The 15214-nt window shown below is 41.0% G+C and overlaps 1 protein-coding gene and 1 long non-coding RNA gene across 6 annotated transcripts; one reads left to right on the top strand and one right to left on the bottom strand.

Moving 5' to 3' along the window:
- The first annotated feature begins 8002 nt into the window (after positions 1-8002).
- Positions 8003-13402, top strand: sdr42e1 (short chain dehydrogenase/reductase family 42E, member 1). Of its 5 annotated transcripts, none has more exons than XM_061222313.1 (3): positions 8003-8101; positions 10573-10684; positions 11638-13402. In XM_061222313.1, the coding sequence occupies exons 2-3, from the start codon at positions 10614-10616 to the stop codon at positions 12752-12754; spliced, it is 1188 nt and encodes a 395-aa protein (XP_061078297.1). In that variant the 5' UTR covers positions 8003-8101; positions 10573-10613; the 3' UTR covers positions 12755-13402. The 5 variants fall into 5 exon arrangements, with proteins under 5 accessions (XP_061078297.1, XP_061078296.1, XP_061078295.1 ...); XM_061222312.1 differs by having other exon boundaries at positions 8036-8124; XM_061222311.1 differs by lacking the exon at positions 8003-8101 and adding an exon at positions 9925-10081.
- Positions 9056-10055, bottom strand: LOC133111747 (uncharacterized). Its single transcript, XR_009705013.1, has 3 exons — positions 9839-10055; positions 9664-9740; positions 9056-9374 (listed from the first exon to the last, which is right to left on the bottom strand). It is a non-coding gene; the product is annotated as an uncharacterized LOC133111747 (long non-coding RNA).
- Positions 13403-15214: the final 1812 nt, after the last annotated feature.

The raw sequence follows: 15214 nt of genomic DNA, 5'->3' as shown, positions 1-15214 counted from the left end.
CAAGAAAATAAGCAAGCAGCTTGGTGAGAAGTTAACAACTGTTGGAGCAATTATTAGAAAATGGAAGAAACACAAAGTCACCACCAATCTCCCTCGGTCTGGGGCTCCATGCAAGATCTCGCCTCGTGGGATATCAATGATCATGAGAAAGGTCAGGGATCAGCCCAGTACTACACAGGAGGAGCTTGTTAATGACCTGAAGGCAGTTGGGCCCACAGTCACAAAGAGAACCATCAGTAACACACTACACCCTGAAGGATTAAAATCCTGCTTTGCGCGCAAGGTTCCTCTGCTGAAGAAGGCACATGTACAGACCCGTCTGAAGTTTGCCAAAGAACACCTGGAGAAGGCTTGGGAGAAGGTGCTGTGGTCAGATGAGACCAAAATAGAGCTATTTGGCATCAACTCGACTTGCCGTGTTTGGAGGAAGAGAAATGCTGAGTACAACCCCAAGAACACCATCCCCACTGTGAAGCATGGAGGTGGAAACCTTATGCTTTGGGGGTGTTTCTCAGCTAAGGGGACAGGACGATACACCGTATCGAGGGGAGGATGAATGGGGCCATGTACCAGGACATTTTGGGCGACGACCTCCTTCCCTCATTGAGAGCACTGAAAATGGGTTGAGGATGGGTCTTCCAACATGACAATGACCCAAAACATATGGCCAAGGCAACAAAGGAGTGGCTCAAAAAGAAGCATATTAAGGTCCTGGAGTGGCCTAGCCAGTCTCCAGACCTAAATCCCATCGAAAATCGGTGGAGAGAGCTGAAGCTTCAAGTTGCCAAGCGACAGCCTCGGAACCTTAAGGATTTGGAGAGGATCTGCAAAGAGGAGTGGACCAAAATCCCTCCCAAGATCTGTGCAAACCTGGTGAAAAACTACAACAAACGTCTGACCTCTGTGCTCACCAACAAAGTATCTCCACCAAGTATTAAGTCCTTTTGTTCTATGGATCAAATACTTATTTCATGTGAAAATATATTAAATTTATATGATGTTGTTATTGTGGATTATTTTGTGATATTCTGTCTCTCAATGTTTTTGTTTGTAAGTGGGCAAACCTACAAAAATCAGCAAGGGATCAAATAAGTATTGCTCTCACTGTATAATAGAAGCAGGCAGATAAGGGGCAGGCAAAAGGACCATTTAAAGGGTCAAGAATAATAACAATTTTATTTTAGGCATGTAATTTTCAAGCTTGTGTTAAGACCTTGTCTGTTCAAACCATGCCCAATGCATATCTGTGATGGACTGGCAATCTCTGTCTTTGTCAAATTTGTGCTCCACGTGTATTTGTTATTCTACATTGTGTTCAGGGCATTTCTTGGCATGGTGCCCTTTTCTGTGTGGGGAGAGGTGGGTGTGGCTACAGATCCCGTGGGGTCGGATCAGGGGCCTGTTCCACAAAGCAGGATTGCGGAGTTCACTTAAATCCATGTTCCAGTTTTGGGTGGGGTCAGGGTTCCACTCAGTGCAGTTATCCAAATTAATGAGTAAAGCCTGCTTTGCATCAGCAGGGGAGTGTTTATAGCTGGCTAGCTACTGCAATGGTAGTGGTGAAGAAGCAAAAGTACAGCAAAGCAAAATGACAAGAATCAACCAGATTCAGCCTTGGAAGTGCTTTTTCGCACTGGCGACAGCCATCGAGAAATGGAGATATAAAGATTTTAAAAAATGGTAAAGTTGGTGGGGTTGAGGACTGAGGAGATTTATTTGATTGTAAACACAGTGGGTGCATCGCAAAAAATTACATCCTCCAGAGGAAAGGAGGACACTTTTTTGGATGCACCCAGGACCACAGAAATAAATCCTGCACAGTTTGCTATCAAGGGTGGTGTTTTAAAATGCTTTTCATTTAAATGTGAGACTATGTAAATTCTATTTGAAAGAGATATTTCCAGTTTTGCCACTGTGGGCTGGGAACACTGTGACTGAAGAGCTCTCACCCCTTCTTTCATCCTATTCTTTGTTCCATTCAATTTTAAATAACATTCATCTAATTTTGGTTTTGTGGTTTGGGTGTTTTCGATGATTTGTAATTTGTTTTTTAACCTACATGGTAATAATATTCATGATAATAAATAGGCAAATAGACATCCGTTTACATAGCACTTATCTAAACAAAAGTTATAAAGTAATTATCAGATATAGGTAGGCTACTACACTGAAAGGTAGCCTACTATAAAACATTTATTAAACATGAATTAAAATTAAAACTATATTAAAATTCCGCAAATATCAGCTTTCACATTCGTTTCCCACGTTTAGAAAAACTGGGTTTATTTGAGGTAAATTCAACCTGCATCTTATCTTGATATTCCCCTTAGATGCCGTCGTGAAGTTGACTGTTATGGACACACACAAAAACCCAGAAAAACTCGAAGCAGCTACAAAACATCAGAACCGACAGGAATGTTATAATGTTAATGTAATTATTTGGCTTGCGTCCATAGAGGAGCCGTTTTCAACAGTCAGATGAAGAATAATTTTGCCCGACAAGAAACTCATGTACTAGATCTTTTCGGGGAGTAGTCTACAGCGAAAATAAGATGAAATCATAACTTAGTAGTAGGCTACCTAGTAGTACTTTTGGAGGGCTCTGTATAAGACATTCAGGCAATTATGCAAACTTACCAGTGGGAGTTGCAAGTTCAGAGGATCAGTGGTAACAAAATACGACAGAAGTTCAAGTGAATAATATAGGCCAAGGGCGGTTCTAAAGGGGTGGCCGGTGCCACCCCTAAAATCTGATTAGCCACCCCAGTGCCACCCCGCACATAGCCCATCTGCAATAACCGTTTTTACCAAGACACCGCCTTTCCCATTTTGCTGCCTTCCGAATGTGCATGAACAGTGCACCTGTCAGGAGCACCAATCTGATTCGCACGTTATTGCCAGTTTTGTCAGTCAATCTGCTTTTACGAAGACACCGTCTTTTCCGCTTGAAAGACGCTAGAATCACCAGGACATTACAGGACAGCTTGCAAGCTTGTATGGTGCAGTTTGTAAGCCTCTAAACTAGCTAGCGAGCTAACGAACATTAGTCTCAACAAGAAATGCATTACTTGAGTGCTGTTTCTTTGATATAATATGCCCCCCTTGTGTAGTACAAGCTATATCAAATCAGCTAAATCTATATAGCCAAATCGCTTACTTATGAATTTGTATTTATATAATAATATTGTACCCACTGTGTAGGTGCTTGTACATAATTCTTATGGTAGCTATTTAGACATTTTTGTGCGAGACGTTGATTGATGCAAGTACTCAAGACGACAATTCATTCATATAATTTCCAAAAGCTCTTTATTGTTTTAAAAGATTTAATTTTTGAATAAAGATAATTTTTCTTATGTCGTTGTTCAGTCTGTGTTCTCTGTATTAGTTCAGAAGAAGATAATATGAAGTGACTGGATAAGTAACATGCATCAGAGCTGGTGAGAATGTGATTTTGGACAAAACAACAATGGGTCTCATTCATGAAACGTTAGTAAGTCTATGTGCAGATTTGCACATAAACGTCCACGCTACTAAAAACCTACTCTGGATTCATGAACGCCGCGGGAAACTCAGATCTGATCGTAAACTTGTGTGTATGATCATGAATGCCAATCCATCGTAAAGTGAAAGCGCGCTCCCGGTAATCAGCAATTAGCATAAATCCCCGCCCATGAATAGACAATGATTACCATATAAGGAGGTGTCGACGCATCCAGTCGACCTGTCAGTCATCATGGCGCAAACAAAGAGAGAGAAAGAAAAAAAACTTTTCCGAAGCGGAGATCAAAATCATTTTGGGTGAAGTGGAGTCAAGAAAAAATATTTTCTTTTAATAATAATAAAAAAAATTTGTATTGCGCTTTATATTTTTTTTTAAATCTCAAAGTGCTACAGATTAAGAAAAAGAAATACAAAACATGAGAAAAATTTAAAATCTAGCAGAAGGCTCTAGAAAAAAGGTAGGTTTTTAGACCTTGTTTAAAAGTATCCACAGTCTGTGGTGCCTTTAGGTGTTCGGGGAGAGCATTCCACAAACTGGGAGCGGCCGAGCAGAATGCCCGATCCCCCATTGTGCGGAGCTTGGTCCTGGGGGGTTTGAGGAGGTTGGTGGTTGCAGAGCGGAGGGTACGTGAGGAGGTCTGAGGGGTAAGGAGTTCCTTGAGGTAGCGGGGGGCATTTCCGTGTATGCACTGGTGGGTGAGGAGGGAGACCTTGAACTCAATCCTAAGTGAGATGGGGAGCCAGTGAAGCGATTTGAGGATGGGGGTGATGTGATCATATTTGCGCACCCTCATCGGGATCCTAGCAGCGCTGTTTTGGACATACTGCAGTTTCTGGACGCCGTTACTAGGAATCCCGATGAGGAGTGCATTACAGTAGTCAAGCCTGGAGGAGACAAAGGCGTGGACGAGCTTCTCTGCATCTGTCAGGGTGAGTGTGGGACGGAGTTTGGCAATGTTCCTAAGGTGGTAGAAAGACGTTTTACACAGATGTTTGATGTGAGTCTCGAAGGTGAGGCGAGAGTCCATTCTAACACCCAGGTTAGTGACTGATGTGGAGAGGGGGATGTTCTGGCCAGAGAAGGTGATGCTGGTGATGGTGGATGACCGGACCTGGTGTGGTGTGCCGACTAGGATGGCTTCAGTCTTGGAGCTGTTCAGCTGTAGGAAGTTGAGCTTCATCCACGCCTCTATCTCCTCCAGGCAGGTGGTTAGTGTGGATAATGGCAGGAGTGCAGATGGGATGGGGTCTGTTTTTAGATAGAGCTGTGTGTCATCAGCATAGCAATGGAAAGACATTCCATGTCTGCTGATGACACGGCCAAGGGGGAGCATGTAAAGCGTGAACAGAGTGGGGCCCAGCACTGAACCCTGGGGGACACCACAGGTGACATTGTGGGTGTGGGATTTTGCCTTTCCCAGGGCTACGTGCTCAGTTCTGCCAGTGAGGTATGAAGTGAACCAGTTGTGGACAGTGTCAGAAAGGCCAATGGTGGAGTGCAGACAGTGGAGGAGGATGTTGTGGTCCACAGTGTCAAATGCTGCTGTTAGATCCAGGAGGATGAGGAGGGATGGGGAGCCAGTAGTGGTGTTGTGACAGGGACAGGCAAAGCGAAGGCCTGGAAGGAGGTGACAGATGCTGTTAATGTTGCCTCTGTAGACAATAGAACCATATCCGAGGTGAAACGTAAATGGTTTGACATGAAGCTGGAGGCAAATAAACGTATAAGCGCACACAAAAAACACGCATCAGCCACAGGAGGAGGAGGCTCACAGGCACAAATACCACCTGCTGACGAGCGCATCACTGGCATTATTGGGGAGACCTCTCTGTCAGGAATTATACCTGACGGAGACACCGACATGCCTCCACTGGAGACAACATCAAACCCAGATGGTAAGGTGATAATTGTTGTGTCATAATACATTCTGAAAACCATCACTGATAGTTTAGTGGTTAGTATAGTTTAACCTAGGTCGTACAGTCCCACCAAACAAACAGAACATTTGTGGGGGTTTCTCTTCGGATTGAATGAAGTGGAAACGGGAAACCAGTAATGTTATATTGTACGTAATGATGCGTAATGGATATCAGTGTCGGAATGTAGAGCTATTTAACATTCATTTCAAGAAAGGATATGGATAACATATAGCCCACTGCAGTTTTGTATGCATCGTCTTCAAATTATTTGAATCTTAATAGCCTAAAGCTCTGTTTTATACTGTACAGCTCCAAATAAGTCAGTCTGCAGCCAACGTAAATCAAACATTTTTCAAATAAGATTTATTAAAGGTTTCTTTCAAATGAAAAAAGCCACACATAAAACGAAAAAAAACAAACGTTGTTTCATATTTCTAGCTGGCGAGTGCAATTGTATAGGCAGGCTATATTCTTGCCAATGAGCCAGCCGTTCCTCACAGCTCCATCCTCCAAACGCGTGTCAACTGCGCTATTACGCAGGATAAATGCATCATGCGTCCCACCAGGCCACCGTGCCACAACGTTTAACAGCACACACTTTGCATCACAGATCAGTTGCACATTAACGGAATGAAAGTTTTTCCGGTTTATGCAAGCAAATGCATCACCAGATGGAGCCTTGATGCGTACATGTGTGCAGTCTATGGCACCGATGACACCTGGCATGTTTGCAATTGCACTGAATCCCTGCATCACTTCTACCTGCCGTTGTGCGTCCTAGGGAACTTTGATGTACTCTGGCACTAGTTTTAAAATACCATTGAGCACAGCAGGGAGGATGCGGCTCATAGTTGGTTGCGAAATGCCGGACCTGTCACCTATCTCGCGCTGGAAGGTCCCTGTGGCTAGAAAACCAAGCACAGATACAAGCACAGATTTCTACATGTTGAATGATAATAAAAAAATATATATATATATTTATTTTTTATTATCATTCAACATGTAGAAAGATTGTGTCATCTATTGAGTCGATTTACATAGATAATTCACAATCATGAACCTAATCTGGATCTTAAACCTGCTAATTGCCAACTAATTTAACTAAATGTGTTATATTTTTAATTGTTTGTCATGTTCATATCACGTGTTTCAAAGGCATCTGCGTATTGTTTACATAACAGAGCGCAATACGAAGTAAAATGTAAATTTCCAATAGTGACAAGCATTATTTATGTGCATTCTTCAATTTGCACAAGCAATACGCGTGGTCAGCAGCAGGTGTAGATTTTGTTAGTAGCTACGAAAAGATCGGAGCTACTAAAATATTGATGAATGCCAAAAACCCGTAAATTTCCCTCTACTCACATTTTACACACAAATTTGTTCTGCTCCCGTTTCATGAATGAGACCCCATGACTTTAATGGCCTTAAATATGGTCAATTTGTTTTTTATTCTTGGTCCATAAACATTTAATCGTCTTATGATACAATATATGATGTCATGTATGATATACTATGTATTTCTGATTAGTCATAGTTGGTGCAATTTTGAGGCTCTTCGATGCCCTGTGTGCTAAAACAGGCAGTGTGGCATGGAAAAGACAAACATTTTCCATATTCTTATTTTGCATAATGCATTTTTGTTTGGTGGTTTGCATAGAGCATTTGTCTACTGAATAGCCTTAACTTTTGTGAGTGAGCTCAGAGAAGGATCTAGATGACAAAAGAGGCGATAGCCTATTTATTTGTCATTGTTAATGTCATCCTGTACATTAGCTTATCAGTAGCCTATAGCCTATTCATTTATGTTTAGTCTTAGTAGACTAGTAATTCATTGTTTTTTTGTTTTTTTGCACGTGAAACAATTAAAAAAATCCCCCCAAAAATGTTTTGTGTGCACAAAGCCAGGACATACGGTTGTCACCCCCAGGCAACCCTTTGACCCCACTTGGGCACCCCAGTAAAACAATCACAGTATGAGCAAACTGTTAAATGAAGAAAAATGCTACAAATTGACTACATGCATTAGAAACCTTAATTCCGAGGGAAGTTATTGTTCTTGTGTCATGATTATGAACGGTCGGCATTCATTTGCAGGACGGCGTATGACATCACGCATTGAGGGGGCAGGCCTCTCGCTGTCTTTCCGTATTTCTCTGGTTAGAGAAGAATAAGCGATCGTGTTACAGGTTAACATGTTACAGCCACACACGCATAAACAAGATGAGTCATTTAACTGTACTGTCAGTAAATGTGCTTTTGCTAGTGTCTATACAGTGGATTCAAAGTATTCAGACCCCTTCACTTTTTTGCACTTCATAGTGTTGTAGATTTGCCATTTTTGCCCATCAATCTACACACAATAACCCATAATGAGTGAAAGGAAATATATATATATTTTTTTTTTAAATCTTTGCAAATTTACTACAAATCAAAAACTGATATTTAGTTTTCACAAGTATTCACCAAATTGTAGTCAGGTGCATCCTGTTGGCTTTAATTATCCTTGAGATATGTCTAGAATGTGATTGGAGTCCACCTGTGGGAAATTTAATTGATTGAACATAGTTTAGAAAGGCACACACCTGTTTATATAAGGTAAGGTGCCACAATTCACTCCATGTCAGGACAAAAACCAAGACATGATGTCCAAGGAATGCTCTGTGATAAAATTGTGGTGAGGCACAGATCAGGGCAAGGGTATGAAACCATTTCTAATGCTTTGAATGTTCCCAGGAGCAAAGTGGCCTCAATAATTATGAAATGCAACAGGTTTGGAACCACCGGGACTCTTTCCAGAGTTGGCTGTCTGGCCAGATTGAGCAACCTTTTTAACATGAATGTTTTTACAGTGTAGTTAAGAAATGCATTAACTAATGAAAAGGTACTTTCATGCTTAATGTGTTTGTACCTCATAGTGAAGTGTGACCCTTTCTAAATGAACAAAAATGAAAAAAATGTAAGTATTTACCCTGGCTCCTATAGATTTATTTTTTCTAAATATCTGACACTATCCAGTGTCAAATATGCAATAATGGAGGAAATCAGGAAGGGGAATTATTTTTTCACTGCACAAAGCATAGCTTTTAACCCGGTTTCTAATGGTTTAATCAGGCCGAATTGACCACCATGATTTATTTAATCTGGAACTCTCCCTTATCTAGGTGATATTTAAACCCGAGATATCAGCAATTGGCTTGGCTGGTTGGGGTTACTGAATTAGTTTTTTGGATATTTACTTCTACGTCAGCGCAATATGAAGAACAGCTACTACTAAAGTAGTAGGATATACATATAATTTTGTGCAAAATTTCTTCCAACTCCACACTTTAGGACAGCATGTGCAGGGACTGGGAGCCTCTTCACTCTGCAGTCCACCAGCTTAGCAAAGCAATATTGTCATTTGTACAGGAAAAGTATAGATCAATTGCAGGCAGCCTACATGCAAGCCTAGCCAAGGCCCTCAAATGATGACGCTGAGGACCTGCCACCTGCAATGTTCCATTAGGGCCATGCAACGGCCAATTACGCATCCTCTTGGGCAGCTGGCCATGCTCAGCACTGATATGCTTTGTGCCCACCGCGTATTGCAAACCAGAGAAAGGTCATTGTAAAAGAATAACACTTGACGTGCATAACAACAACGAGTGTATTAAAGAATGATTCAAAATGTTGGAAAAATTATATTCAAGATGAATTAAGCCACAAAATTACTGAATTAATTCCTTTAACATTAGAGTTCTAGACGACCACCGAACGAGCACTTCTCTCACAGAACAACGCAGCATCTTCACAAGTGTATCAAGCTGCCTGCGATGTTCTCATACCAGGCAGCTGTCCAAATCAACGAAATATTTTTCACAATACATGTGGATTTATGGATGTTCCCCACTTTGTGGTCGTACGTGGTCTTCTTGTGGCACAAGGGCTGTGTAAAGGGGCATCACACTCTGTTGGAATAAATAGAAATTTACATTGGAAACACTTTGTTTGAACTCCATCCACAGTTATTTATATTCAGAAAACAATGGCCCACGTGGGCTATAATTTCTGTAAATGATACGCGTTTTCAACTCGGTTCACTGCAATGGTTTGTTATCCAAAACGGATCACTAAGTAATATTAGTGCCAAACCCGTTTTATCTCGCACCATATTCACATGCAGCTAAAATGTACCTAAATCGATGTCACGTTAGGTTACACATTTTATCGAAGTAAAAAAATATTGATGGGACCTACCTTATTGAGGTATTTTTGTGTCTCGAGTGCTCTGCTCAACTCATTCTGTCTCTCGAGAAGTGTAGCTACCGCGGAATCTGTAAAAGAACGGTTTGTCTTTTTAAAATTATTTTCGTTTTGAAGTAATGCGCCAATACATTTTTTATGAAGTACGGAGATTACTGAAACAGCCTACCACATGAATTGTTGATGGTGTTTAAACGCAATAAGACATCTTTCATTTCGCCGCTTTTGAGTTTGCCCGCCATCTTCACAAAGAATGACGATCTGAGCGTCAAGTGCGTATTGTAAAGACATTCTGTTGAACTATGCGCGGAAATATCGTAAATTGTTGAAGAATACCATAGTAACGCCTATTCCACAGGAAGTAACTGCATTGACTGAATATTTGTACTAATTCGCCAGTTGCGACGGGAAGGTAGGTCATGGGAAATATTAGCAAGACAAACAAAATCTATTTATGTTATTGTTCAGTTCGTTACTTAAATACTTTGTTTATTACTATCCGACTAGCGAAGTTATCGGCTTTTTTATATAAGCACAGTCGTTAGCCTGGTGAAGAATTGTGAAAATTATTAGCTAAGGTAACGTTACACAACTGAGTGGCCTGACATGTAGAAGTGCCGTGAATCTGCCTGCATCGACCCAACAGGGTACACAAACGTGTATTCCCCTATGAACAGAAATACAACAAGGAGGGTTTATGTTAATTAATTATACACAAATATTTTTATGAGAAGATAAAATCTAAAATAGTAATTGGCAAACGAGGAAAGCCACTGATCTATCCAGGTGTAATAGCCTGTCTCCATTTGTGTATTAATTATCTGATTGTAGTGTTGCATAGGTGATAGTTTCATGTTACCTGAATGCCTGTTTAGTGTTACATGTCTTTGATTTTCCTGTTAGGCAGTGTGACATCTGACACCCCTTTCTATACACCGACATCAATGGAACAGCAGGACTGTATATTAGCTCACAAATACCTGATCACAGGTGGTGGAGGTTACTTTGGATACCGGTAAGGTCATTGGTCTTTTTTCTGTTGTGTACACCTACCCTTATCTGTCAGTGCTTCAGATACAGCTTCTAGGTCATCATGTTTTCAAAGCGATGCAATTAACTATTGTAAATATTATGCCATGCAATCTAGTGGTCATTTTAATTTGGGATTCAATGCTGCTGCCTCTGCTTCTTCTTCTCCTTCTTCTAAATATGGTCATTGAAGTACCTGAAGGCATCAATACATGACAATCTGTCATCACCACTGTCTGTGCAAGAAGTGCATGTACATATGCTGTTAAAATGATAAAATATTGCAATCATTGTGCATGCCTGCCACCCAGGTGCATTCTTACAGGTGGGTCTGTACTTATATTAATAACTTTGAGTGCCATGTTTTTATATGTTCATTGACTTGTGAATTAATTTCTTCTAAATTGGCATTTGCACTGTACAAAGAAAAATTGAAGTTTAATTCAGTTTTTCCTCTTCCATGGAATCCATGATGCAATTATCATTTTATATAAATACACGGCTTTCGTGTCAAGTAAAGGCAGGGAAATGGTAGGTGTGATGAGAATCAACTGCCGTCTCCCGAGGAAGGAGTCCTTTTTGATTTTTTCCATACATAACCACATCTGACAGAGGGCTTAACTAGAATTTACCACCCATTCAGATTACATTCGACTTCATCTGTCTTTTTATGAATTCAGACTTAATTTGATGTTGAAGTTTTATTTGGATGTAATTTATATATGAGTTCTTCACTCTTTATCTTAATGTTTTCCACGATGTAACCACCCACTTAAAAGTCAATCCACCAGAAAACTACGCCCTTTCTTTTCCTATATTTGTATATTTTGGTATTTCATCCATCTGTGTATTTCACCCCCAGGCCATGGAACATTTTGGGGGGTTGCTTTTCTGCCATGGTTATACATGTAACAAGGGTTTTCATTTCTTTCTCTATAGCCTTGCTTGTGCACTACACAGAAAGGGCGCCAGAGTCATTCTGTTCGATGTACGACCACCAAACCAGCCGATGCCTGAAGGCATGGTGTTCAAGCAGGGGGACGTCCGTGAGTTTGCGCAGGTGGAGGAGGCCACTCGAGGAGTGGGCTGTGTCTTCCACGTCGCCTCCTACGGCATGTCCGGGAGGGAGCAACTCAACCGGGGTCTGATCGAGGAGGTGAACATTCGGGGGACGGAGCACGTGATCACGGCTTGCGTGGCCAACGGTGTGCCCAGGCTGGTCTACACGAGCACCTTCAACGTCGTTTTTGGTGGCCAGGTCATAGAGAACGGTGACGAGAGCCTCCCGTACCTGCCCCTGCACCTCCACCCTGACCACTACTCCAGGACGAAATCGCAGGCCGAGATGGCCGTGCTGAAGGCGAACGCCGCCAGGTTGCAGGACGGGTCGGGCCTCTTAAGAACCTGCGCTCTGCGTCCGGCCGGCATCTATGGGCCCGGGGAACAGAGGCACCTGCCAAGAATCGTGGGCTATATCGAGAAGGGGATTTTTAAGTTTGTGTACGGAGAGGCCAGCAGCCGAGTGGAGTTTGTCCATGTGGATAACCTGGTTTCTGCACACGAGCGAGCGGCCGCTGCCCTGAGCCCTGAGAAGCACCACCGCGCTGCCGGGCAGGCCTACTTCATATCGGACGGCAGGCCGGTCAACAACTTTGAGTTCTTCAGGCCGCTCGTGGAGGGCTTGGGTTACTCCTTCCCAAAAGTGCGCCTGCCCGTTTCCCTGATTTACCTCGTTGCGTTTCTCACCGAGATGGTTCACTGCATCGTAGGCCACGTCTACAACTTCCAGCCTCTGCTCACGCGCACCGAGGTCTACAAGACGGGAGTTACACATTACTTCAGCTTAGAAAAAGCAAAACAAGAGTTAGGATACGAGCCCAAGGAATACAACCTGGATGAAGTTGTCCAGTGGTTTAAAAGTAAAGGCCATGGGAGAAAGCCTCCTGGCTTTTCCTATAAATCATTGATTAGAGATACTTTGCTAATTATTGCATTTGTTGCTGCAGTCCTCTCTTGCCTTCCAGTGGTTGGCACATCATTTCCAGATATACCATGAAAATGATTGACTAATTTTCAACATTGTAAATCTACGATGGTACGTTTGATGTATAGTAGTAAATGGTTGTTCTAAAATTATAGTGCCTTTTGGAAGTTTTCATTTAGGATTATTTCTCATTTTTCACGGTTGAAAAGTCAAATTAAGATACACTCGGTGACCTCTTTATTAGGTAGACCTGTACACGAGCTTGTTAATGCAAATATTTAATCAGCCAATCATGTGGCAGAAACTAAGTGCATAAAAGCGTGCAGATGTGGTCAAGAGGTTCAGCTGTTTTCCAGACCAAATATCAGAATGTTGAAAAATGTGATGTAAGTGACTTTGACTGTGGAATAACTGTTTGTGCCAGATCAGTGTGGCCAGTTTGAGTATCTCAGAATCTCAGCTCTCTTGGGATTTTCACACACAACAGTCTGCAGAGAATGGTGCAAAAAAACAAACAAAAATACAGCGAGCAGCAGTTCTGCAGGCAGCCTTGTTAATGAGAGAGGTCAGAGGAGAAGGGCCAGACTGGTCAAAGCTGCCAGGAAGGTGAGAGTAACGCGAATAATCACACATTACAACAGCGGTATGCAGAACAGCATTTCCTCCCCCTTTCTTCATAAGTAACTCTGTATGATGTCAAAATAAAAAAAGGTATTTAGATGTTGACTGTTCTCAATTACAAATCGAAGAGTCACTGTGACCTAGTACTGCTTGGTATCTACCTTGTTCCTCACAACCAGAAGTAGGACCTCAGCATTTCTGCCATTCTGTGGCAATGGGGCAAGTTTCCTGCTGTTTTGTAACGGAACACTGCTGTGGAAGATAATATTTACCATAACTATGTTATACTAATTACATATTACAATTTTCTCCATGTAACAGGATTGATTAAAGTATTGTTTTAATGATTTGCATGTTTCAGATTTTTTGGAGTATATCAAATAATTATCAAATATTATTATTATTATTATTATTGTTATTAATAAATGAATAAGGACTGAATACTATATATACACAGTACTGTGCAGAAGTCTTAGGCACCCTGGACTTTATTATATATATATGCTTATTTTTTTTGTGTGTGTTAGTATAAAAACGCATTCAAGATTTCCAAATATTCATTTTCCGAAAGATTTTATCTTACAGAGACATTTTTGTATCTAGTCAAAAAAAAAAAGTTACATATAACTGTAAGCAATTGACTACTTTTTACATAAAAAAAACTTGATCATGGCTGTCTGAGATCAGAAGTAAGGAGCCAACCAAAGTCTGCAGAAAAACTGTGGCAAGTTCTCCAACATGCTTGGAACAACCTCCCTGCTGATTGTCTTAGCCAATGCTGTACTGCAGTTCTATATCTCAGAGAAGTGATACAGTTTTAACGCCGAAGGGTTGTCACAAAAAATATTGATTTGATTCAGTTTTTAACTATTCTGACAAATTACTCAAATGTAATGTAAAATGTATAGTACGTTTATTTAGGACCTTTCACTGAATTATTTTTGAAAGAATCTTATCTGTACAGAATGTTATACAGGCGTCTAAGACTTTTGCACAGTACTGTATATATGCAAATATCAAGGAACAACTAATGAGGAAATGTGATCTTTAATCAGAATGCTCAGTTACTGCCCATTGGAAAGTACTGTATGTTGCAGCACCGATTCGTTGCCACCAGATGGCATAGCGCAACGCGATATTTTTTCCCTTACAGCCACTACGTAACGTAAAAAAATCACGGCAGACAAAAATTGATCATAATGTCCGCCTTGTATGCATAAATATATTTCTGGATACGTACCCATTGGCCTACATCAACAATACTAAAGGTTCAGGTGTTGAAGTGCCGGCTCTGAACATCTACCAGCAACATATTTAGAACGCTTCAGAGGTAGCGTCAGTCGTTTTTATTGATAAACCGTTTAAGATGGGCAAAACCTTCGTTTATACAATTACTCGTTTACAAAAAAGAAATATTAAACCTCTCCAGACAAAAATAAACAGGTTATGAAATGCTTTTCATTTTTATAGGCTGCCATTCAATTCAATTACTCATTAACAACAACAAAATTAGGCTACCTAAAAACAAATCCCTCCAGAAAAGACATTTTAAATGGCTTGTGGAGTGTTTTGTAATCATATAATCATATATCATATAATCATATATATATATTATATATATATATATATCGTTTATCTTAGCATGTGCGTAGAATGCATATGTGTGCAGCAATTTTATTTGGTTTGTGTAAAGCAACTAATTCACACATTTAACAACGTTTGCAATAACTATTGGTACTTGTTTAACTTGCTTAGCTGACCCCTTGTTCACGGGCAGATTTTAGAGACCGGTGGAAGGCGCAGGGCAAGTGAACACCGTTCATTGACCATTCTGGCACTGAGCCTGGGAAAACAACGCGGTACTCTGTCCATTTGTTTATTGTTATTTTATTACAGCACTCCGTTATGAAT

Source organism: Conger conger, chromosome 15 (genome assembly GCF_963514075.1).
Source record: "Conger conger chromosome 15, fConCon1.1, whole genome shotgun sequence".
Classification (NCBI taxonomy): Eukaryota; Metazoa; Chordata; class Actinopteri; order Anguilliformes; family Congridae; genus Conger; species Conger conger.
This window is presented reverse-complemented; position numbering and strand designations above follow the sequence as displayed.

Bases quoted from the DNA above. Each gene is read 5' to 3' on its own strand.
- sdr42e1 (XM_061222313.1), top strand. From the start codon at position 10,614: ATGGAACAGCAGGACTGTATATTAGCTCACAAATACCTGATCACAGGT. The intron at 10,685-11,637 runs GTAAGGTCATTG...CTTTCTCTATAG, and splicing joins GGAGGTTACTTTGGATACCG to CCTTGCTTGTGCACTACACA.